Source organism: Centrocercus urophasianus, unplaced genomic scaffold (assembly GCF_019232065.1).
Source record: "Centrocercus urophasianus isolate 14NV4802_14NV808 unplaced genomic scaffold, USGS_Curo_1.0 seq_581, whole genome shotgun sequence".
NCBI lineage: Eukaryota > Metazoa > Chordata > Aves > Galliformes > Phasianidae > Centrocercus > Centrocercus urophasianus.
Window position 1 is genome coordinate 31699 of NW_024885179.1, and position 23532 is coordinate 55230.

The 23532-nt window shown below is 58.1% G+C and overlaps 4 protein-coding genes across 5 annotated transcripts in view; 2 read left to right on the forward strand and 2 right to left on the reverse strand.

Annotated features, from left to right (window-relative positions):
• Positions 1–290: 290 nt before the first annotated feature.
• On the reverse strand, positions 291–4722 carry KLHDC8B (kelch domain containing 8B). The gene is made up of 6 exons (XM_042836248.1): positions 4696–4722; positions 3772–4249; positions 3247–3411; positions 2875–3099; positions 2698–2799; positions 291–2319 (listed from the first exon to the last, which is right to left on the reverse strand). The coding sequence occupies exons 2-6, from the start codon at positions 4145–4147 to the stop codon at positions 2123–2125; spliced, it is 1065 nt and encodes a 354-aa protein (XP_042692182.1). The 5' UTR covers positions 4148–4249; positions 4696–4722; the 3' UTR covers positions 291–2122.
• Positions 4723–4957: 235 nt separating this feature from the next.
• Positions 4958–9869, reverse strand: LOC122169815. Its single transcript, XM_042836247.1, has 5 exons — positions 9080–9869; positions 8547–8932; positions 7891–8051; positions 7347–7479; positions 4958–5770 (listed from the first exon to the last, which is right to left on the reverse strand). Exons 1-5 carry the CDS (start codon positions 9867–9869, stop codon positions 5564–5566), a joined length of 1677 nt encoding a protein of 558 aa, XP_042692181.1. The 3' UTR covers positions 4958–5563.
• Positions 9452–18582, forward strand: CCDC71 (coiled-coil domain containing 71). 2 transcript variants are annotated; one of them, XM_042836244.1, is made up of 2 exons: positions 9452–9528; positions 11916–18582. In XM_042836244.1, exon 2 carries the CDS (start codon positions 11968–11970, stop codon positions 13162–13164), a length of 1197 nt encoding a protein of 398 aa, XP_042692178.1. In that variant the 5' UTR covers positions 9452–9528; positions 11916–11967; the 3' UTR covers positions 13165–18582. The 2 variants fall into 2 exon arrangements, with proteins under 2 accessions (XP_042692178.1, XP_042692179.1); XM_042836245.1 differs by having other exon boundaries at positions 9462–9528; positions 11924–18582.
• Positions 18583–18683: 101 nt separating this feature from the next.
• The window catches only part of LAMB2 (laminin subunit beta 2), an 11658-nt gene continuing 6809 nt past the window's right edge, over positions 18684–23532 (forward strand). Inside the window, exons 1-11 of the mRNA XM_042836246.1 lie at positions 18684–18838; positions 19023–19115; positions 19894–19983; positions 21605–21654; positions 22137–22312; positions 22397–22520; positions 22596–22669; positions 22758–22946; positions 23017–23080; positions 23158–23360; positions 23429–23532. The exon at positions 23429–23532 is cut by the window's right edge and continues 65 nt beyond it. Of these exons, the coding sequence (XP_042692180.1) occupies positions 21624–21654; positions 22137–22312; positions 22397–22520; positions 22596–22669; positions 22758–22946; positions 23017–23080; positions 23158–23360; positions 23429–23532 (965 nt within the window). The 5' untranslated portion in view covers positions 18684–18838; positions 19023–19115; positions 19894–19983; positions 21605–21623. The remainder of the gene's footprint in view (positions 18839–19022; positions 19116–19893; positions 19984–21604; positions 21655–22136; positions 22313–22396; positions 22521–22595; positions 22670–22757; positions 22947–23016; positions 23081–23157; positions 23361–23428) is intronic.

The window sequence follows — 23532 nt, forward strand, 5'->3', positions numbered from 1 at the left end:
TGATAAATGAGATTTTCTATTCCTTCTCTCCTGACAACAGGAAGAAATTCTATAAGAAAACACATTTTTTTAATTATAGGTTTGACAGCTAGCTCCAGTCCCAGTCTCCCTCATCCATAACGCAGCTCTGTGGAGATCAGAAGTGTTGCCAGGTGCTGGCTTGTAGAATTCCTTCTATCTGGAGTAACAGACTGTGCTTCTAGCATTAGGGAGTCCAGCCAGACACTTGAAGCCTTTCATTTAGTAAAAATTAGAAGAATATACCAGGAGATAGACAGCAATATCTCTTGTACGACCCTCAACTGTTTTTCTTCAATTTGTTAGCATTTAATTAGCAACTCACATGAGCTCTTAAACGAATAATGTGTCAGTCTTATGTGTCAGACCCTCACCGTCAGGGTCATCATTTATTTTGCCCTTTTGCCTGAAGATTTCTCCATCCATCCCAAGACATTCTTGGCTCTTGTCTTTGAGGCTTTCTTCCCCTCATTTGGTTGGGATCCTGCTCCAATGCCCAAAAGTGGAGAGAGAAAAGAATGAGCAATCCAGACTTTTAGGAAAGGTCACAGATTCTTCTCAACTGAAACAGTCAAGTGGTGCTGCAGTCAGTGGATGCACCCCAGATTTCCCAGTCACATGCAGGAGACTTGGGTGCTAATGAAAGAGGCAAGCTGACCGTAGGCAACAGAGGCAACAGCTGTAGAGCTGTTGGAAATGTCGCCGCAGTGGGGACACACAACAGCAAGGTGCTGAGGTGCAGCTGGCATGGCCTTGCGTTTGGAAAGGGCAGTTCCAAGCACCAGCACCCACTCTGCAGCCCGCCACATTGGAAGGGAATGTTGCAGAGGAGTGTCAGCCTGCCAGTGACTCAGTGCCTGATTTATTCTGTCCGTGCCATGCTGCCATGGGATGTGTTCGTTAATCAGGTCTGCGTTTCCAGTGCAACTCTGTGATTTAGGGTTGCGCACGACAAAAGCTGTGGTGAGTGAAGTTCTTAGGAGCCTCGGTGGCTTCTGGAAAGGGCTGGCAGGCTGTAGAGGGGTACCATACCTGTCCCACCATTTCAGGGGAGCATTGTGAAAGTGCAGTTTGCTGCAATATTCACAGCAGTGTGCCAGAGCCCTGCATGTGCTGTGCTTGGAGCACAGGATCCCTCTTTCCAGCCCCCTGACCTCTCAGCACAGCACAAGTCACTAATGTCCTGCTGATGGCGAGTCCCTCCAGCTGCTTCACCTCAATTTCCAGTTTGGGGCCCCATGTTGATGCTGGCTCCAGCACAGGAGTGTTTCTATGGCAACTCCAGAGGTGAATGCAAGGATGCTTCAAGCAACAGAGGTACCGCCAGCCCAAGGATCCCAGAATATTCCTCCCAAAATGCAGCAAATGGCTCTTCTCTGAACCATGCCCAACTTTTTCCATGCAATGCCCTGGCATGTGCAAAGCCTGATACAGCAGCAGCACACTGGCCACCCTCTCTGAAAGGTCAGATGCTCATGTTTGATATTTACCCCGGCCCATGAGATTTTTTCTAATGTCATCTCATTAAAAGACTGAATCTCTCACCTGCATCTGTTCTGACCTGTCTGTGCTTTAAAGTGTGTGACTTTGCATGAAGCTAAAACCAATAAGGCTCAAGCAAGTGCTAAGCAAGCTGGGGCAACCCTTGTCCCCCCCACAGCAGGATGACATGACTGCAGTAAGCTAAAACTTCACGTTTCATTTATTTGAGGTGCTACATCACCTCCTAGGCACTGAGCTACAGGGCACCTCTGCGCTACATGAGACATCGACTGGGTCTACAACGACACAGCACTCACTGCTACACACACGGCACGGACACGGGGCTGGATGGGGCAGCATGGCCAGCGACAGCCCTACCTCCATGGCTCCCCATGCCAGCAGCCTTGTCCCACCCTGGGCACCAGGATTTGCCCCTGGACTCCGCTGCTGTGGGAGCCTGGAGGGGTTTCTGGTGCGTTGCAAGAAACCGTGGCTGCTGCAGTACGCTGCTGCAGTACTTGGTATCACGGGACGGCAGCTTCTTGGAGCCCTGCACACCCTGTCCCCGTCTTCAGGCACTTGATGCTCTGCTGGGGCTGCTCCCCAGGCTGAAGAGCCATTGTCAGGGTGCATCACGCAGGCAGAGAGCCTCAACAGCTCCACTGGGGCCCTGGGCCACTCCACCGATGACGAAGAGCAGGTCAGGGGCTGGGCAGCTGGAGCAGGAGCAGCGGCCAGTGGGCATGGGGGGCAGCAGCTCCCACCTCTTCCGTGTGAGGCTGAACCCTTCCACTGAGTCCAGCGGGCACGACTGGTTCCCTGCAAGAGATGGCATGGCCTCAGCCCTCTCCATGCACCCTGGGTTCTGCTGTACTGAAGTAACAATGCAGGGGTTCAGCAGGATTAACAGCATCCCCTGGGAGAGGGCTGCTGGCAACAATGCTGCACCATGGTGCTGCCCCTGGCTGGCACTGTGGCATCTCAAGTGTGGCCAGAGCCCACGAGGCTGGGGTGCTGCAGCAGCCCTGGGAGCCCTCTCCACAGTTTTCCTGTTGCTGAGCAGCAGTGCTGACCTTTCCCCAGCTCTCCTGGGAGCAGGTTGCAATGCTGCAGCTCTGTGCAGATGGAGCCCAGGAAGGACAGGTTTTCATGCACTGAGCGCCCATTCCCCACCACAGCCACAGCAGTCAGCATTACCAAGGCCACCCATGGCGACCACGTATCTTCCCAGACAGCCAGCAACGAAGTCAGCTCTCTTCTCCCTCATGCGGATGGCACGGCTGGGCTTGCTCCACGCACCTGCCAGGAAGAGACTGTCAGCATCACCATGGACCTCACAACACAGGCAGCACTCCTTCCCCATCTGGGCCTCACCCTGCGCGGGGTCGAACATCTCCACGGTGTTAACGAAATGTGGTCGGGAGTAGAAGTTGTGTGGCCCTGGCTGCTGCAGCCCCCCTAGGCTGAAGAAGATGCTGTCAGCCATGGCGCAGGAGGCGAAGGCGCGGCGGCTGGGCACACTGGGGTAGCGCGTCCAGCTCTTTGTCTCCAGGTCAAAAGCCTCAAAGGCGGTGACGGGCAGCTTGCCCTGCCGGCCCCCTGTGTGTGGATGAGATGCAAGGGCTGGTGGCACCTGAGAGGCAGCCGGTACCACCGGTGCTGCCCAGCAGAAGGGTCCTCATGGAGCAACCCTGGGCCTTGAAGCAATGCACCCTTCGGGGCAGGCTTCTGGGCTCGCCTACCTACCCAAGACGAAGATCTTGTTGCCCTGCAGGAAGGCAGAGGCCCCATAGCATGGTGTGGGCATGGAGGGCAGCGGCTGCCAGTGGTCCTTTGCCGGCTCATAGACGCGAACCAGCGCCTGCGGAGAGGTATCTGCTCCCATTCCCCCCAGAACATAGACGGCACCATCTGTGGAACCAGCAGGGGTGAGGGGAAGACAGCTAGCACAGCTGGGCAGTGCCCTGACCCCACTTGGACCCTCGCCCGCCCCATCCACCCTGTGTGGAGCAGAGCACCAGGGCCATCGGCTCTAATTATTCCCGGCAGCACCATCTCCCTGGAGACACCATGGCAACGCTGCCATGCTGCCAAATCCTGCTCCGCTGCCGGCACCCCTGCCTGCGCCCATCACAGCCCCACCGGCTTCTGCCCCAGGGTGATGCCACCGCATCCCCAGCCCAGAGCAAACGCACGCATCCTCCATGGGACTCCTACACAAAGGCTGTGCTGAGGCTCGAAGGCAAAGTTTGGGCAGGACGTGTCACCTACCTCTCTGCACGGCCGCGATGCCCATGGAGGGCTGTGCCAGCGCTGCCGCCTTCTCCCACCTGCCCTCATCCACATGGTAGATCTCGACAGAGGCGAGGGGGCTCTGCGAGGCATCCACACCGCCCACCGCCAGGATCTGTTTGCCCACAGCAAGGGTGGCAGCACCAGCCCGTGGCGTGGGCAGCGGAGGGAGCGCGGTCCAGCGCTGGGCCTGGAGGTCAAGCACCTCGGCTGCTCCCAGGGCTCTCCCGCTGCCTCCACAGCCACCCAGCACGAAGAGCTGCCCGTCGTGGTGCGCCGCGCTGCAGTACACGCGCCGTGTGGGCATGGAGGGGAAGGAGACCCACGCAAAGGCACCCGCACTTGATGCCGCCATGGGATGGCTCAGCCACCCTGGGGGTCCCCGGGCCCAAGCCCCACCGTGCCACCCATCCGGCCCACGGCAGTGGTGGGACTTGACTCGGCTGCCGCCCAGCTCCTGCAAAGAGAGCAGTAGGGTCAGCACTGGGCACCAACTGCTGCTTCAGTCCCTGCGAGCCACAACCTCCGGTTCAGCGTGACAGCATGCTGCTGTGCTCCCAATGCACCACCCGCATCCACTGGGGCTCCCACACCTGGAGGATCCCAGCGGTCATCCCGCACACCCAGCCATCTCACGCCCCTGGGCTCCAGTGCCCAGCCCATCTCCGCAGGGCACCCGCTCCCCGTGGCTCTGCTCGTCCTGTGGGGCATCCGCTCCCGGCTCATCTCCCGCACTCTCTGATGCTCTCGCTCCCCAGGGCTCCCGGTGCACATCTCGGACTCCCAGTGCTCCCTCTCCGCACCCTCCCCTGGTTCCCCGTCCGCGTCCCGCACTCCCGGAGCTGTCCCACCCCGTACCGGTCCCGCCGCCCGGGAGCGGGACAGGCACCGCACCGCGCTCACCTCGCCGCCCGTTCCGCCGCTCTCTGCTCAGCGCCGCCGCTTCGCTCCGCGCGGGGCCCGCCCGCTGCCGGTGGAGGCGGTGCCGCGCCCGCCCGCCCCCCCGGATCTGTTCCCGGGCCCCGATTCCCGATGCCCCCGACGTCCTGCGCGGATCACCAGGTGGAGGCACGAGAGGGCAGGGCGTGGAGCCCACCCTGAGCACCGGGGTTCGCCCGCAGGAGACCCGGGGCCGGTGTCGCTCGGTGGCGGCAGGTGCCTGCCGATGCCACGCTGCTCATCCCTTTGCTCCTCGCTTTGCCAAACTCTGAGCAAGTGAACGCGGAGGGCAAGGCACTTCCCCTGTGCTTGCACAGCCCGAGTGAGGGCAGAAAGGGAACTCGCACCGGAAACAAGGTAGAAAGATTTGCTTTAAAACCAGGCGGAAGTGGCATGGAACCAGCTCTGCTAGGGAGCACACCGTACCCATGGTGCCAGCTCTAGGCCGGCTGCCTCTGTGGGATGTGGGAGTGGGAATGGAGACAAACACTGGCATGGCTGCATGTAGCTGCAGGATCAGAGGGCACAGAGAGCCCCAGCCCCATGGCAGGAGCAGGCACAAGGCACAGCTCTGCCTGCTGAGGGGCTCCAGCTCCCTACACTGCTGCTGAGGAAGGGAAAGCAATTTCCTTAAGGGATGCCATCACACAAGCTCCCAGGACAGTTGTGTTTGGGCCTGGCGGCTCTCAGTGGGACAGGGTGGGCACATCGCATGCTGGAGAGGTGACAGCTCAGAGCAAAACCCACTCGGGACTTTTTGTGCAGCAGGAAGGAAGCATTGGGGTATCCTTGTTCTGAGCTCCTTGGCCCCAGCCCAGCCTGCCCAGTGGTATCACTGTCCATCACTCTGCTGGCTCAGGGAGCCGCTCTCCATGCGGGCCAGGTAACCATCATAGTTCTCTTCACACCTCCTCACGCAGTGGAGGAAATAGTCCTCATTGGCGATGGCCTCCAGGAGGTCGGTCTGCACCAAGCAAACATCATACAGCTCTGAGGTAGGAGCACACCTGGGGCTGCTGCTGCCTCGCTCCGAAAACACCTGTGGGAGAAAGCAGAGTATGGAAGCACTCATCCCCTGTGGCCAACAGTGCCAGGGCTGTGCCCAGCCCAAGTGCAAAGCCTGGCAGCAGTGCATGCATCCCAGTGTGCATCACAATGCCTCCCTCAGCCAGGTGCTGACAGCTAACTGAGCATCTCCTGCTGAGCGAGCTGATGGCAGCAGGAAAGGGCTCCCATTTTCACTCTAGCGGTAGAAGATTAAGTTTCTCCAGATTTCCCTCCCCTCCCAGACTGCCCCTTTGGATCAGAACCAGCTTGTCACAACGTGTGGCTGGGGCTCCCCTAAGGAAAGGGCCACACTGGGCTGCTGGAAGAAAAACTGTGCTGTGATCAGCCAACCCCAGGAAAACTTCTGCTGCCAGCTCTGCCGTTGCTGCCCCAGCCTGTTGCCAGAACTGGTGCAGCCACACGGCACAGGAAGGGTCAACAGCTTCACCATGCTTTTGCCTAAGGCTGCCTGATAACCTGCTTCCTTCCCAGCACAGCCGTGCAGCACTCTGTCACTGTCACTGACACAGGGGATGGCCCTGCAGAGCTAGTGACACAAAAGAGGAAGATGGTGTCTAAGCGACCTATCCAGGCTACAGAGCGAGGCCAGACAGCAGCACTGAGCCCTGCTGGAAAACTGCTCAGCTGCCATCCAAACCCCTACTGGGTCTGCTGCCAAGATAACTCGATCCCACCTGTCTGATCTGGTGCCAGGGGAACCTTGAAGTTATCTTCACAGCTGTCCCAAGACAAGCTGAGCAGCCCAACTGACCCAGCTGTGCTGGCTACAGATGGTGACAGGCTGAGCTCCTTGATCAGGGAAACAGCCCAGGGCTGAAATGCAGCAAGTGGAGCTGCATGAGTCGTGCTCTGGCTGCTCTAGACATGCAGGGAGCAGCTGCTGCAGAGAAACGTTGGGCTCTCAGCAGAGCCTTCTGCATTCATTCACTTCAATCAGCCCAGGCACAGAGCAAGCCTTTCCTGTAACAGGTCTGCTCTGTGCAGTGACAACTCCTGTCACCAGCTACAAATCTGAGAGTGCTTGTGTAGAAGTGAATATCTTTGCTATGCTCCAGGTGCCCTGCACACCACTGCAGGCTTCTTCGTGTGCTGACTCCTCCTGGATGGAACCCAGCCAGGGCTAAGACTCATCTGTGGAGCTGCAGCTCTTGTTTGATCACTGATAGTTTGTCCAGTTGCTGAGTGCATTTCGGTCTGCGTCAGTGTTCCCAGGCACCACCACAAATGCTGCCCTTTAAATACAGTGCCACAGGACGCTGCAGCCGCACAGTGAGGCTGGCTGGCTGCCGTGCTGGCAGGGAGCAGGGATGACTCACCCCAGTGGAGCACAGGAGCTTGGCAGCATGCACAGGCATTGAACGCCTGCTGTTCTGTGCTGACAGCCAATTCCAGCCTCCCCACCGACAGCCCCAGTCACCTGGGGACCAGCGACACCAGGACAAAGCCTTGGACCCTCTCTGCACACTCATGCTGATACAAAGTGAACAGAACATGTCTGCCTAAGCAGGGACACCCCAGCTAGCAGTAGGGGATGTTCGGCCACCTACCTGAGGGTGGACAATGGTGTCTGCATCATCCAGCCGGATGTTGTCGTCAATGAAGATGTGGTGAATGCTGGGATCATGGGGGTCTATCCACAGGGGCTTCCCACCCTGGGAAGAGAATTGATTTCTGGCCCACCTGAAACAAAAGGTGGTGCAATGCATTGTCAGAGAAAGGACAGGGCGATGGCTTGCATGTAAGGGCTGTCGAGTCAGCACCAAATTACTACTAAGAGCCAGGGAAATGGAACAGTAGGCAGAGAGAGTCCTGTCTCTCTGCTTAATATTGCCTCCTATGAAAGAGAAACACTTTGCAGCCAGGAGACAAATTAGAGGGTGTTTAGAAAAAAGCAAGAATTACAGCAGGGGATGGAGATGCAACAGAAAATGCAAGAGTACCATCAGCCTGCCTACAAGCAAAATGGTGAGCACAGAAGTTATTGGAGCCGCAACAATGTAAAGGCATCAAAACTAGGAGCTATCTCAAACCAGAAGAATCACAGAGGAGGATAAAATGCCCAATCTGCTTTCTCAGTGCCCTAGTTCTCACCAGTCAAAGTGGTCTTGGAAGCCTCCAATTCCCTCCAAAGAGCTGAAGTAATCGTACAGCTTTCTTCCATCCTCCGTGGTGGTGAGTCGTTCTGATCCTCGTTTCAGCACAACCTCTCGCTTACTGCAGCATATTTGGCCAGGAGTGAGGACCACAGGGAGCTGCAGTATTATTGAAAGCAGGAGATGAGAGGTTTCCAAAGCAAGCAGATTGTTTACTGCATTGTAACAGACAACAAACAGCAGGGTGGTAACCTTTCATGACAGTGTAGGAGGACAGCACTAGGGAAAACGAGATGTGAAAGCACTAGGGAAAACGAGATGTGAAACCCACACAACCCAAAAAGCTTTCTGTCTGCTGGGGAATGGAAATAGAGACCATCTAGCTGCACCTTTCCATCCTTTCAGTGCCCAGTTGTTGTCAGCTCACTGAGAAACAATTGAAGTGACTTCTGATGGTTGGACTAGATAATCTTAATGGTCATTTCCAACCTCAGTTATTCTGTGATTCTATGACACTTGCTACTAGTGCTCCTGCCCTGCCTCCTGGTGGGGCCTGCTTTGGGTAAAGGTCCTGTTGTGCTGCAGAGGCCACTCCATGCCCAGCTCAGCCACCCTGCCCGCAGATCCCCCACCAGCACATGGGGACACACTCACCGCCAGATCCCGCAGGGCAGGGAACTGGGGGTGCTGCCCAGCCAGGGCCGAGCGCAGGGCCAACAGTGTGCGGGGCAAGTCGGTACCAAAGGTCCTAAAGATAATAGTGAAATCCCTGCCATCCCGGTGCAGTGCATCCAGCAGGCGGAAGAAGGAGGGCAGGATGAAGTGATAGTGCTTGCCGTGCCCATCTTGCATGGAGAGCTCCTGGTGGGGCTCACCCGGCCACTCCAGCAGCCGCAGGTGCTGCGCGTGGAGGCTGCTGAAGCACTGGCCGGGGCCGGATTCGGTGAAGGCCTGGTCACGGCCATAGCGACAGTAGTAGCTGACGGCTCCGGGGCAGGGGGCTCGCAGCGAGGGGCGGTCACTCACCCACTGCCATTCACCTGCAAGAGAGAAAGCCGCTCACTGGCTGCCCACCGACCCCGCGCAGGCACGGCCCGGATTCCCCCGTTCCTATCCGGCCCCGGCTCCCCGATCCCGGCCCCAACTCCAGCCCCGACCCCTCAGTCCCGTCCCTGCCCGGTGCTCACCGTCAGCCCCCTCCCGGCCCCAGGTGGCGGTGCTGAGGAAGATGTTCAGCGCCTCCCGCGGGCCCAGCCCCGACACCGCGTCCGCCGCCACCACCGTGTTGTTCAGGTCCACGTGCAGCACCAACCGCCGCCGCCCCGCCCGCCCGCTCATGGTCCCGCTGTCGGCACCGGAACCGGCGACACGGAGCCCGTTGCCTGGAAACGGCGCCGCTTCCGCCCTCCGCAGCCGCCCCGGCGGCGCCCCCTGCCGAGCCCTCCCGGGGCCGCGGTTGCCGCGCTCAAGGGTCGGGAGGGGCGTGGCCGATAGAGGAGGGGGCGGGGGCGGCTCATGTGGTGGGCGTGGCCAAGAAGCCGGAAGCGGAACTGGGCGGTATTTCCGGCGCTCTGCGGGCGGCCATGTTGGAGCGGAGAGTGCGGCGCAGAGGCGGGTGCGGGTCTGGCGGCGGCCGGTAGGTTGGGGCCGGCGGTGCCCGAGTCCCGCGCTCCCGGGCGGGGGCACTGCCGAGCCGCCCCGGCGGGGAGCGCCTTCCGGGTGCTGGAGGCGGAGCCGCAGCTCTGCGGGCCCCGCCCCGGTCTCCGCCCCCTCCGGGTGCCGGGAGCCGGCGCGGGGCCGCACCCGCTGTCTGCACCAATCACCTCCCCGCAGCCCCCCCGGGGAGAGCACCGAGACCCGGCGGGGCTGTCCGCACCGGGCTCCTCCGGTCGGTGGGGCCGAAAGCGCACGGTCCCGGGTCCCGCCAGGCCGAGGGAGGATGTGAGGAAGCGAGGGTCGGGCTCGGGGAAGGGGCATCGTCTCGCTACCGAAGGGAGGCGGCGCCGTGAGCCTGCCCGCCCTATGAACGTTCCCTGGTCGGCCCTGCAGAGCTCCTGGGGCGCAGCCTGGCCTGGTCTTGTCCTACTGACAGCCGCCCCCGGGCTCCTTGAGCCCTCTGGCTTTGCTACCGATCTGCTCCTGGGATAGCAGAGCACCTTGCTTGCCGGGCGGCCACACCAGCAGCTGTGGCCATCGGGCACTATTGCTAGGACTTGTTCCTGAGTAGGGCACCAGTTGGACAGCCTTGCTTTTGGGTGGGCCTTTGTGCACACTGCAACTTGCACTGCACGAAGCAAGGCTGTGTGTCTGGATGCTGGGATGTTCTGTCCATGTGGCAATGAACACTGGACCACACACTGCTGTTGGACACCAAAATACCTGCCCAGGTGTCCTGGCTGCCCCTGGGCTCTGTGCAGCCTGAAATTCTCAGTGGAAGATTATGAATTTAGCAACCTACTAAGAGTGTATTGTTAGTTGTGCTTCTCTGCTGGCTTCTCACTCTCTACCACATCAGGATTAAGCTCTCTGTGCTTGCTGGCTTCACAGTGCCCGCTGCTGCTCGATCATTATGGAGATAGCAAACCTGGCTGCTGGGCACGGGCACCAGCCTCAGTCCTGTCCAAGCGGACTCCTCCTCACCCGTGGGAGGTACCCTGGGTGTTGCAAAGCGGCTGCATGATCCTCCTTCAAATCCCTCTTCTGCTGTGACGTCTGCAGAACACTTGACATGGATTAGTCTGTCATGTGGCAGCTCTTAGCCCCTTGCTGACCTGTGCTTCCCTCTGTCTACTTTTGGCTGATATTAAACTGTGGGCTTGTGTATTTTCCCTGTCTGTGGGAGCTGCCCAGCCCTGCGGTGCAGCTGCACTTTGGGAGGAATCCAGGCTATGAGCAGTTCCTCTCTCTGCCGCCTCAAGTGCTCATTTTTCCAGCTCTCTTATCTGCATACTGCCCACTCCTCTGGTGCCTGCCACACCTTCAGCATGTCCCTGAAAAGATTGTTCTTTTGATTCCTCTTTGCTATTTTGAGAACAGTGCTATGGATTTTTGCTTCCAGCTGAGGTGTTGGCTGGGCAGCCAGATCAGCGTGAGAGTTTGAGTTCTCCCAGTCGCACCACGAAATCCCACCCTGCTCTTTGGTATCTTTTTGTTTTTGTTTTGTGAGCCAAAATAGATGCTCTTGTTGCAGCTGCTTTGTGCCACTGAGTGAGATCTGAGTGTTGTACTTCTAACCATTGTGCACATGGCCTGCTGATGCCCATTTCCTGCCTGCCACTCCACTTGAACTTCTCACTTCCTCACTTGGCAGCGAACGTCCTTGGATCGACAGCAGTTTGCTGGAACAGCAAGTTGTAGACTGTGGCTGAAACACGGGGACAGCAAGGAGTGGCGTTGTGTTGCCCTGATGTTCAGCATCACTGGAGCGTGGCTGAAATAGCCTCCAGTTCTGCTGTCAGTGTTTCAGAAGGATGCTGCAGATTTGGAAAGGACTTGGAATCCTTTTTTGAGCAGAATCAATTCAAAGCTGAAAAAATTGAATGTGACACAGGAGTAGAATTGAGCTGCTTGAGCTGCTTAGTTCATCAGTGAGAGTGCTGACATGGTGTGATCATGTTGTCCTCAGTATGTGCACAGGGAAAGGCTTAAAGGAAATGTTGCTTTGCAAAGGCAAAATGAGATCTGGGTTCCAGATGCTGGGGCATATCAAACTCAAACCGGAACAAAGCTGTGGATGTCACTAAGTTAACGACTGGAACTGTTCATCCTGGGATGGGTTGGATGGGATTGTCTGAAATCTTTGTTTAGGTCTGAGTGTATTTCTGTGAGATATGTTTTAGTTTTGCTGCAGAGATAAATCAGTGATGGAGTGTTTGTTTTTTGCTGCTAGCTGGAGTTGTGCACAGATTCCAACCTGATGCCTGTGAGTAGCAAAAGTCTAGGCTTAATGGTTTCAGGTCCCCGCTTAAAAATGTGAGATGATTTCAGTTGCTGTAAGCTAACTATCTTCTCTCTCCCTTTGAGGTGCCTAGGGTTGTTTTTCCAGTAATTTTGAAGCACCCGATTGCCTAATGCCATGAATATTGCAGTGAACAATGTGGAAGAAAAAGCTGTCCATTCCTGGTCGAGAATTTACTCTGCAGGACAAAAAGTGCTGGAGGAAGCCCTCCGAGTCTTCAATCCCATGTCGAAGGACCTTTCAGACACAGAAACCCAGCTGGTGGCCTTCATTCAGGGCCTCAAGGAAGAGGGCTTCCAGCCCACAATTCTGAGGAGCAAAGATGTGTATGGGTACAGCTCGTGCACAGCAGACACACCTAGCCAGGCGAAAGGGAGCACGCCGCACAGCTGTGCTGCTGCCACCACCTCCAGCCCCCCTAAGACTCCAGCTAGAAGCACTGCAGCCATGGCGAGGGCATCTGCTTCCCCCACCAGCATTTCTGTGAACTCTTCGAGAGTTTCTCCGCCAGTCTCTAAAGGTGATTCCACAAATCTGCTGCTGAACTCCTTTAAGCAGACCAGGTCGGGGAAGTCCAAGGCCCCAGCTGTGGGCTTTCCTGCAAGCATGTATCCTGATGTGTATCCGGCAGTGAGGCTCTCTGTGGTTCTGGAAGCTCTGGTGCCACTGAAAACCCCCACATCCTGTTTGAAATCCAAGTACGGACGTGGGCCTCTTGGGGTATCACCCTCGGACCTTAAACTCCTTAAGGTTTCAAGCCAGACAAGGCAATTTTCTTCAGGCAAGACCACTAAAATAAGAGAAGGCAAGCGATGTAAGCGTGTGGGAAAGAAAGCACCGGATTCTGCCACCCTCGCTTTAAATCTTCTGAAGGGACTAAAGGGTGGAGTGCTGCAGGAGAGCAATGCTTGCAAAGCCTCAGGAGTCCTGAACGGAAGAATTGCAGGCAGCTCCTCCCAAGGCTGCACCACAGCACCGCAGTCCAAGGCCTTGAAAATCAAAGCTAAGGAAGCTCCGGTGGGGAAAGCGGAGTGGAAAGATAGCAGCACTTACCAGGAGACTGTTGGGAAGAAGAGGAAAAGAGTTGCAGAGGCGAGAGATGCGCCGCAGAGAAAAAAATCAAAATCCATTCCTGTCCAAAATAAGACTCGACGAGCTCGGAGCACTTTGAACCTGCTGAAATTTTGGGCCATCAAGGTGGGCAACTCTTCTTCCGACGATGAAGTGAGAAGAAGAGCACAGAAGATTCTTAGAGTCAACCTGTCCCCTGTGATCCGAATTCAGCCCTTGTCCCACTCTCACAGCGTCCCCTGAGTTTCTTCACTTGGTCACTTTTTGTAAGTAAATATGATCCTGGCACCGGAGCGTGGTGAAGTTTGAGAGCAACTTTGGATTTCTGGTGTCTGGTGACTGTACATCGACCAACCTGCAGACGGAGCAGCCTGCTCTTGTGCTGCTTCTGGCTGTCCACCACCACCACTGTGCAGAACTGGCTGCACGAGTACAGAACCATGTTTAGGAATACGGGATGGTGCCTTTGGCCCACCGTGAGCCGAGCAGGTCAGAGCGCCCGCCTTCTCTGGTCTCTCTTCTAAATGTGGCAGGCTGTGCTCTCACTGCAGGGTCAGAACACATGACTTTCTCATGACATGGATGCACTGTGATATTGCTCTTTTTCAAGCTGTACATTTACTGGTTTTATTTTGATCAAATTTTATAACTTTATATATCCATATATGTGCATATAGCCCAGGAACTGTGGGAAGATGCACTTCCTCCATCCCTCTGGGATTGGGTTCGATAGCTTTTGTTCCCCCTTCCTGTCAGCCAGTCTTTTGTTGAAGGTGCTGGGATTTCGTTGTGTTTCAGTGTTGTGGCAGTCTGATCTGGGTGCTCTTGGAACAGCTCAGAAGCAGGCAGAGTTATAACCACTTGAAAATGCCAAGCAGTCTGGAGAATTACCAGCTGGTAGTTGGTACTGTCATACCTTTTTTATCCTCGAGATGATACTTTTGGTATTACCTCTTCCTGAAAGTGGGGGAGTGCTACTGCGCTGTCGCTTGCAATTTTGCTGGATGTTTCTGGGTGCTTCCTCTATTAATTGTAACAGGAGTTCTGAACTCATCTAGGGGGTTTGCCTCCAAAGAGCAATCCTACTGGAGCCCAGTGTTGTTCCTCCCTCTCGTACCTCTGTTGCAAAGGTAGAAAATGAGCTGTGACTGTTACAGCCTTAGGGCTGGAGCTGCTGATCGGGGTTGCTTGAAGTGCCCTGCCCATGATGTAGCTACTGTTGCTGGACACGTCAGGAGCAGGTTCTAGGTGTTGGTAGAGAAGATGCCCGCTGAGTCTGAATGTATTAGATAAAGCTCACCTGTCTCAGAGTTCAGTGGCATCTGTGAGCCTGAATCACTGAAGAGGTGGATTATTGAAAGGTATAAACCAGCACTTACGTGTGGAGAGTTTGTGGGGATGTCTGTCAGTTTGTGGGGATGAAGCAATAGGAGGGGAGAATCACTGCATAATGATGGATAGCAGCTTTGCCAACCTCTGGGATGTTGGGAGAAGGTATGAGGCAGGCGTGACAGCTCAGCAAAGGCTCTGCTGGTCCCCAGGAGCACCACGTGCCACTGCAGCGGGCTGTGCTGCTGCCTGTGCTTGGGCAGGCATGGTTTGAAGCTGAGTGAGCAGCACACAGCAGCTGTAGGGGCGGCACACGGGCATGTACACATGGCTGTGATGGGATGTCAGTGGGGTATGGCAGTCTGGCAGCCCGGGGAGAGGGAGTAGTGCCTGGCTGTTTGCCGTGCTGCGTTCAGGTCTCTGCAGCAGCAGGCTGGTAATCCACTCATTCTCTCACCAGCTCAAAATACTGATTGTCTGACCTAGTAATCTCTGGGGACATTGGTGGAAGGGATGAGCTCTCCAGGGAAGCCACAGCTTCTTACGTGTCAGCTCTTCTCTAGCACCAGTCTGGATTTCAGTGCTTAATAAAAGGGGTTGGTGTCTGATCGCCAGCTCAGAGAGCAAAACTGAGGTGGGGAGAGGAGAAAGGAGTTTCACTAGGGAGTGAGAGGGCAGAGGAGCTGGTGTTCTGGGGCACAGCTCAGGCTCAGCTCTCACCCTCGGGAGATAATGGCTGGTCCTGCATCACACGCTCTGCTTCTGGGCAGTTTGACTGTGTGCAGCTGACCTGCTGTCAGACATCACAACTTGCAGTGTTCAGGACTGACCTGTGAATGCCGCTGGTTGGCTGCAGAGCAGGAGGAATGTTTTCTTCTCCTGTGTTTTAAAATGCCCTGGCAGAGAATCCCCTTTCCTGACATGTTCTGGATGAACAAGAACCCTCCATCACTGCTAACTGGCCAGAAATTACTTTGTCCCTTTTGTTCCCACCCCTTCAGACCTTTCTCATTCCCACGCTCTCAAATGCCAGGTCTCAAAGTCCTGTGCTGGAGTTTCTCTTTCTGGCAGTGTCCCAGGGAGGGCTCTGTGGTATCGCTGCTCTCGTGGCTCCTCCGTTCCCAGCCCCATATAAGGGCACCAAGAGCTGTCCTGGAGCTTCTTTGTGCAGCACGAGACCTCCCAGCAGTGTGCCTGGGTTCCACTGGGAAAAGCAGTTGCTCATCCACAGGGCAAAAAAAAAAAATTAGGGTGACATTGTTTTTCCTCCAGTGCGAGCAGGAAGCTGAGCACCTGAAGCCAGCTGTCTGTTGCATCCCTCGCTTTCCTTCTGTTTCTTTGCTGCACTGCTCTCTGCTTCCCTGCTCTTCTGTCACCTCTTATTTCATGCTTTGAGTCTGTGCCAGCTGAGGACTTGCCTTGTGCTGCGTTGCACATTGTGCAGAGCACAGTGCCTCAGCTCCACCTTTCCAGGCACTGTGCTGGATAGAGATGTTATCTTGCCCAGCATCCTTCCCCGGCCACCAGTGCGAGCTCTGCTCTGCTAGAAATGCTTTGTGCTAGGGCTGCATCACAGAATCCTGCAGGAACGGGAGCACCCTGTAATGCTGTGCTCAGGGACCTGCAGGTGGTCAGTCCTGCCTCTGTCAGCATTTCTGTGGCACAGAGCAGCAGGCCTTGAGCTTGCAGGGCCGTGCTGGAGCTCTCAGGCTTGCTTTGCGTTTGCTGAATTCACATTGTTAACACCGGGTCTCTGCCATCCTGACGTCTCCTTTTCCCCATCACAGATGAGTTTGGAACCTGGCTGGAAGAATGGCAGCTCATTTTTCATGGAGGGGCTTTGTGGCCTCTGGTGCCAGTGTCAGCCAGTGCAGCCTCGCTGTGACGCCCTGGCAGAGGCGGCGTTGCCTGCAGGCTCTCCACAGCCCGTCTGTGCTTGGTTCTGCCATCCTTTGTCTCACGCTGTTCTCACGGCTGCCTGGAGCTCCGGGAAGGTCGGGGGGTATCAAACCCCTTGGCCCTACCAGAGATCTCCTGAGGTCACTTCCACCCTGTTTGTTCAGTGACAGTGTTGGATCGTATGCCTTCCAGGGACTTGCAGCAGCGCTGGCCGCGCAGCGTGTGGAAAACACGTTGCCTGCAGTGTCCTGGTCTCTCCTGACATGCCGTATGCAGGTTGCTCAGACCTGCTTCTGTGTTAGTCTCTTTGAATTCATCCAAGTGCCTAACCTGGCCTGTGCTGTCCCTGGGCACCGTGACAGCCAAGGGCTGTGGAGACTCTCTAAGGAATGCTTTTACTGTGTGGATTTCTGCCACTGTCACTTCTAGTAACAATTCAGGCAGCGGTCAAAGGGCTGTTCTTCAGACTGAGTTTGTGGAAATCATTTTTCTTTTATTCAGCTGCCAAGAAGCAAGAGTTTATGCTTCGCTTCCACCAGACGAGGTCTGTGAGCTTCCTGCATGCTTCAGATGTCTGTCAGTGAGGTCCTTGGGGAGAGCGGCTTGTACAGCGGGGAGCACACATCAGACACCAGGCTGAAATCACAGTGTTAATTGGTAGAAATGTTTTAAAACTCGTGTGCGCTGTGATCAGATTTCACCTTCTGCTGCTGCTTTCAACTGGAGAAGTTTCTCCTTGGCCTTTTTCCTGCAAGCCATGTAGCGTGGCACTGCTGCTTCCAAACTGTTTGCTTTCCCCCCAAGTGCCAGCTGCAGTAGTGTCCTTGTACAGAATTTTGTAAGCACTTTTCTGTGAGATAAGGGATTATTATTATTACAGAACTCCTGTTCTGTAGCCCACTGGTGGTGTTTTAGCATGGAGAGCTGTGCTTGGGAGTCCTTAGAGCTGCACTGGGTTGGATGGGGGTGGCCCTTTGCCTTGTCAGCTGTGCAGGCTGGGACCATCTGAGGACAGAGCTCCTGGGCTGTGTGTGCGGCAGTGCTGATGGCTGTCAGCCATGGCTGAGCATCTGTGGATGTGACGTTCTAGCGCTGTGCTGCCTGCAGAGCAGTAGCGCTGAGGTTGGACCCCTCAACTTGCCTGGGAAGGCAGAGGATCCCTTAGGCAGAAGCAGAAGCTGGGATTTGGGGAAAACGAAGATCCAGCAGTGCCTGGCCAGCCAGCTTCTGCTGCTGTAAGAGATCTTCAGGGCAAGGGAGCCGCGCGTGCAGTGTCCCCAAAGCAGAGCTTCCACTTACCAGCCAGTAGCATGATGCTGGGCACAGGAGCTGCGGTTCTGCAGGACCTTGTGGGGGTGAAACCAGCACTCATCCTTGTCCTCCATGAGCTGCTGAGCTGTGGGGCCACAAGGAAGGCGCAGCTGCGCCACAAGTTCCCCTGGCGCCTATTGCCTGCCGCCCTCTGGAAGAACTGGGGGGGAGAGTGAGCATCTGAAATGACTTCCCCCCGTGGGGATGATTAGGCCTTGCCCCCAGGGAGTCCCTTAAAGGCCTTATTATCCTCTGGGACTCTCTCCTTGTCTTAATTAGCCCTTCTGGTTCCTGTTGCTAACGGCAGCCCCTGTGTGAGTTTGGTGATTCCCACGGACAGTGAGGCACGTGGTGCTGCTGTAAAAGTGGGTGCTGCAGAGCTACTGCCAAAACCTGTCATTCCCAGGGCACAGCCTGCAAAGCAGGGCGTTGGGAGCGTGCCCCCATTCCCCATCAAGGCCTGGGACGGGATGAAGTCAGGGAAGACACTCTGTGTGGTGTGTAGTGACATTCCCTCCTTGCGGTTCCCAGTGCAGCATTGCTGGGAAACATTGCTCCTGGAGCAGGGCACGGCAGGGATGCGGGGGTCTGTCTCAGCGCAGCCTGGCTGCAGCAGCTCCTTCTCCAACCATCACCTCTGAGAGAACCACCTCCACAGCTCAGCACGACCACCCTGCCCTGGCCAGGACTGGTGCCACCAGCGCAGCCACCAACGGTCCCCAACATTTGGGAACCCCAAGTGACACGGGAGCAGCAATGTGCCGTGCCCAGGCTGCTGGTGCCGCTGCCTCGTCCCCATGGCTGGGCACACAACAAACTTTAGTATGGTGAATTCACAACAACCCACCATCTTGTTCTCGAGTGAACCTTATACTGTTTCATTTGTTTGTGTAGAATGTTTCTGAAGGTATATTTAATGTTTAATATGAGGCTGGGCTGTTCCACACTCAGTGTTGTATATTTTGGAATGGCATTGTTTAGTGAAAAGACAGCGTTAGTATTATTCCACTCTTAGGAGGGAACAGGACAAAAAACAGACTGTCTTTTTTCTTAAATGAAATGAACTTTTGTTATGAAGTCCTAGCAGTTGTCCAGCCCTTCAGTAAATGGTGCTCAGAACCACTCAGCGTGTCCGGCTCTTCTTTAGTCCCTGCCAGACGGTGCTGCAGCTCCGAGCCCGTGGGGATGCTGCAGGGTGACTGTGCTGTGCCTGCAGTGTGCCACCGCTGCTCTGTTCCACTCAGGCACACCCATGCACCCCAGTGAGCTGTGGGGTCACCCAGCTGCTATGAAGGAATGCCTGGCTCAGGATGGGAGATGCTCCAGACGAGTAGCACTGGTGCCATGCTGGTACAACTGGCACAAATCTGCATTCCAGGTTAGTTCCCGGGTCGGCGCTGCGCTGTTGGCGCTCCGCCAGGCTCCGCTTGCCTGCCCCCCTCCCTCTTCCCTCGGGATCCCTTTCTGCTGGCTAATTCAACAGCAATGCCATTGTTTGCTGCTGTGTGATCTGGCTCCGTTTGTCCTGCCGGGCCATCGGTGCGCTGACCTGGCACTAACAGTGGTGGGACTGCGGCCCCATCCGAGCGCCTGCTCCTCCCGGTGCACCAGGAACAGCTGGGAACTGCCCCAGAGCGGCGAGCTGCAGCACCCTGGTGAGTCAGCCCCTGTGGCATGCAGGGTGCCCGAGCAAAGTCCTCAGGCAGGAAAGAGGTTAAGCAGCTCTGCTTGCTGAGGATGTTCAGGGAAGCGTCAGCCGCCCGCTGGGCGCACTGAAGTTGGTCCAGCAGGGCTGGCCAGGCGTGGGAGGCTGCTCTGCACACCAGCTGCGTGCTGCGGGAGTGGAGCTGAGCTCACTGCCCCCACCTGTGTCATCCGCCAGGCTCAAGCTGCTCTGGGTGGGAAGCCAGCAGCCTTTGGGAGGCAGGGGATGTGGCCTAGGAGCACTGCTGGCTGCTCAGATCCTCAGAAGGATCTGAGGATTCCTCCCTCTTGCTTTTCCAAGGCCGGAGATCCTATTACAGCCACCTTTATCGGGCCACTGGCGATCTCCCCAGAGCAAATAAGATGTGCTTGGCAAGATCCTGTCAGACTTGCTGGCCCGTGCTAATGGCTCTTTATCAGCTCATCTCCTCCCAGCTCTCCCATTACCTCACCAGAGCCAAGGTCGGTGCCCGGTCACTGCCGTGGAAGCCTTGCTGAGCACGGCCCTTCCCTTCCTCTGGGCTTCCCCTGCACAGTGTCTGGCCACTGAGCTGCACATCCACCCTGCCCTGAGCCCTGGCATCCCTCACCCAGGGGATGAGCAACACTGGGACACGCTGAGTGCTGCCGGGCCCTGGGGGCTGCGTTACCTTCCTGCCTCCCTGCTCCGCGGCATGCAGCCAGAGCACGGCCTTGGTGCAGGCACGCGGGTCCTCTTCCTTCCTTCAGCCTTGGCTAATAAAAGGCACCATGTGACAGTGAGGACTTTGTTGGGCTCCAGCATTCTCGGGGATCCCAGGCAGCGACGGCGGGCACGGGGTGAGTGAGGCCTCTTAGGGCACGGCAGCACCTGCGGAGCAGGGTTTGTGGTGCAGGGAGGCGTGGGGAAGCGTGCCGCCCCAGGGCGCGCGTTGTGCTCCTGGAGACGCGCCCTGTGTAGGCATGGGGTGCCCACGGGCCGCACGGCGACTCGCAGCCATGGCGTGCGCTGACGGTGCCACGCGACCGGCCATGGCTGTGCCGTGCGGGGCAACCACCGCCTGGCACCCGGCCTGCGCCTCACCTTGCTGCACCTCGGCGCAGGCAGGGCCCTCCCTCCCTGGCACGGCACACGGAGGAGGAGACAGCCGCTGGCCGCCCTCCTCCAGGAACAAGCGGCCGAGCGCAGCGGGGCCGTGCCGGCTCAGCTCGTGGCCCCCAGAGGGCACGGCCACCTGCCCGGCCCGCCGGCCCCACGTGCACAGGTAGGAGCGGCTGCAGGGCCCCGGGGCGCGGCGTGGCCTTACGGCTGGGCGCGGGCAGCCAGCACGGCACAGCGTGTGAGGAACGGGGCCGGGGTCCTCGTGAGGAGGGGCTGCATCCTCCCACGGCCACCGGGTGCTCCCCAGGGTGGGTGCGGGTCGGACTTTGCCCGGCGAGCCCCGTGTGTGCCTGGAGGGCCGCGTGCCTGCCGACACCCAGCACGGCCCCAGTGCTGAGCCCGGGCGGTGCCGCGCGGCATCCCCAGGCGGGGAGGTCATGGGGCCTTGGCTTGGCCCCATGGAGGATGAGCCGGCGGCCTCTCGAGACGTCTTTGTTGGCACCGGGGCGTGCCTGGGCTGCCGACGCCTGGCTGGGCCGCACTGCCAGGCCTGGCCCCACAGCCCCACGGGCGGGCGGCGAGGGCCTCCAGGCAGAAGGAATCGGCAGTGACATTCCCGTAGCCTGGAGACCGCCGTCCCATTCAGTGGGCAGCGCATTTGAATAAGAATCGTGTGTGTCTGTGTGTGTGCGGGGGGGCCGGACGGCCGCCCGCTTTCCCATCGCCTCCCATCGCCCCGCTCAGTTCTGCACGCCTGGACTGGGGCGGTGGGCCCTCACCTCCAGCCTCGCACATCGCTGCACTACCCAGGTACTGCCGGACCGGGGTCGGGGCTAGGGAAGCGCTCGGTGTTGCCTCTCCAGCCCATTGGCACTGCGCTGAGCAGGACCGGCGCCGGGCAGAGCGCGGGTGTCCGGCTGGGATGGGCCTGTGGCGTCCTCCAGCCCCGGGCGGCTGCATGCGGGGACAGGAAGGCTGTGCTGGGGCGGCGTGGAGTCAGGCTTTGATCCGGTGATTGCAAGGTTGGAAGGAGGTGGTGACGGCTGAGAAGAGAGCGCAACAGGAGCCTAAATTTAACAGCAGGACCCCGGCCAGCTGCAGGACGTCCTTGCCTGGCCTGCTCCAGCCCTGCTGACTCTTGTCCCCAGGTGTCCTGGTCCAGTGCTTGGACCCAATGGGACACTAGTACCAGTGCTGGACACGGAGGCAGGGATGGGTGCTCTCTGGCTGCAGGATGGGGTGTGGGGATGCAGCCATGGGGCTGGGGACATGGTTGAGAGACGGGTGATGCGTGCGTGGGACTGCGAGAGGCCCAGGCAGTGCTGCCCCACGCTGCAGTCCCATCTCTGTGCCCCACAGGTAGGGCCCGTGGCTGCCCATGGATGTCCTGGTCCTCACTCTCCTCCTGGGTAAGTGCTGCTCCCACAGTTCCCGGGGCTGCAGTGGCCCCAGGACCACTGCCCTGTGCAGGAGCTGTGGGTCGCAGGGCCATATTAATGCAGTGAGGGCCTGGGCACTGCAAATCCCAGCAAGGAATTTGGGCTGCATTGAGCCCTGCGGGATTAGCAAGCACCTGACCTGGCTCCCAGCTCCCCCTGGCACCACTCTATGAGCCGAGTGCTTGCAACACCCACACTCTCCCCCTCCCCATCCCTTCCTGCCAGCAGCCCGCAGCCCAGTGTCCCACTTGCTGGTGCTGCCCTCCCGGCCCTCACCCTTCCCCCCGGTCATGAGGCCACAGCCACACTGCCAGCATCTTTCCAGGTCACGGAGCTTTGTGCTGCATCAGTGGGTCAGGATGTGGGGATGGGGCAGGATGGGGGTAGGGTAGCACAGGGCTATGGGCTGTGGGTTTGTGGCGCAGCCTTCCCAACCCCTGCGCTCTGTGCAGCAGGGGTGCCAGCAGCAGGGGGCTGGGAGGAGCCAGATCCATCCCAGGTCTGTGCCCGTGGCAGCTGCTACCCGGCCACCGGCAACCTGCTGGTGGGGAGAGCTCGGCAGCTCAGCGCCTCGTCCACCTGCGGGCTGCAGGGCCCCCAGGAGTACTGCATCGTCAGCCATCTCCAGGTGAGCCTATGGCACAGCACAGCACAGCACAGCATGGCAAAGTGTGCCGGTGCAGCCCCAGAGTGATTGATGCTCCCCGTTCAGGACTCTGAGAAATGCTTCACCTGTGACTCACGAAACCCGGCCCTGCGTGAGAGCCACCGCATCGAGAACGTCATCTACCTGCACGGCCCCCACAGCGAGAGGAGCTGGTGGCAGTCGGAGAATGGTGAGAGCATGGCCACGCCACGCGTGTGTCCCCACGTGGGCTGCATGCCTCAGCCAAGACCATCCGTCCCTGCAGGCGTGGAGCACGTCAGCATCCAGCTGGACCTGGAAGGCGAGTTCCACTTCACACACCTCATCATGAAGTTCAAGGTGGGTGCATGGGGCACAGTGGGATGGTCCCCATGACCCGCCGGTCCCTATCCCACCGTGTGCCCCCATCTGACTGTGTGCCTGGCAGACCTTCCGCCCCGCAGCCATGCTGGTGGAGCGCTCGGCCGACTTTGGCCGCAGCTGGAAGACGTACCGCTACTTCGCCTACAACTGCTCCAAGCTCTTCCCCAGCATCCCCACACATCCCTCGGGGCACATAGGCGAGGTGCTGTGTGAGCAGCGCTACTCTGAGATCGAGCCCTCCAGCCACGGCGAGGTGCGTACGGCTGGGTGGTGTGGGGAGATGGGGCTGGGGAATGCGCTGACATGCTACATCCCACCTCCAGGTCATCTTCAAGGTGCTGGATCCCTCCATCCCAGTGGTGGACCCATACAGTCCCAGCATCCAGGGTGAGTGTCCATAGGGACGGGATGCGGTGCTCTGGGGCAGCGCAGTGAGCACTGACGATGCCACCTGTGCTACCCAGAGCTGCTGCGTGTCACCAACCTGCGTGTGAACCTCACCAAGCTGCACACGCTGGGGGACAACCTGCTGGACTCACGGCAGGAAGTGCTGCACAAATACTACTATGCTGTGGATGAGCTGGTGATGCGTGGGAGCTGCTTCTGCCACGGCCACGCTGCTGAGTGTGCCCCTGCACCTGGTGCTCCGCCATCTGTCCCTGGCATGGTGAGATGCGGCGCGGAACGACGTGGCACAGGGTGACCGCCTGGGCTGATCCAGATGCTCTCCCCCAGATCCATGGGCGCTGTGTCTGCAAGCACCACACGCAGGGGCTGAACTGTGAGCGCTGTGAGGACTTCTACCACGAGCTGCCCTGGCGCCCGGCTGAGGGCTCCAG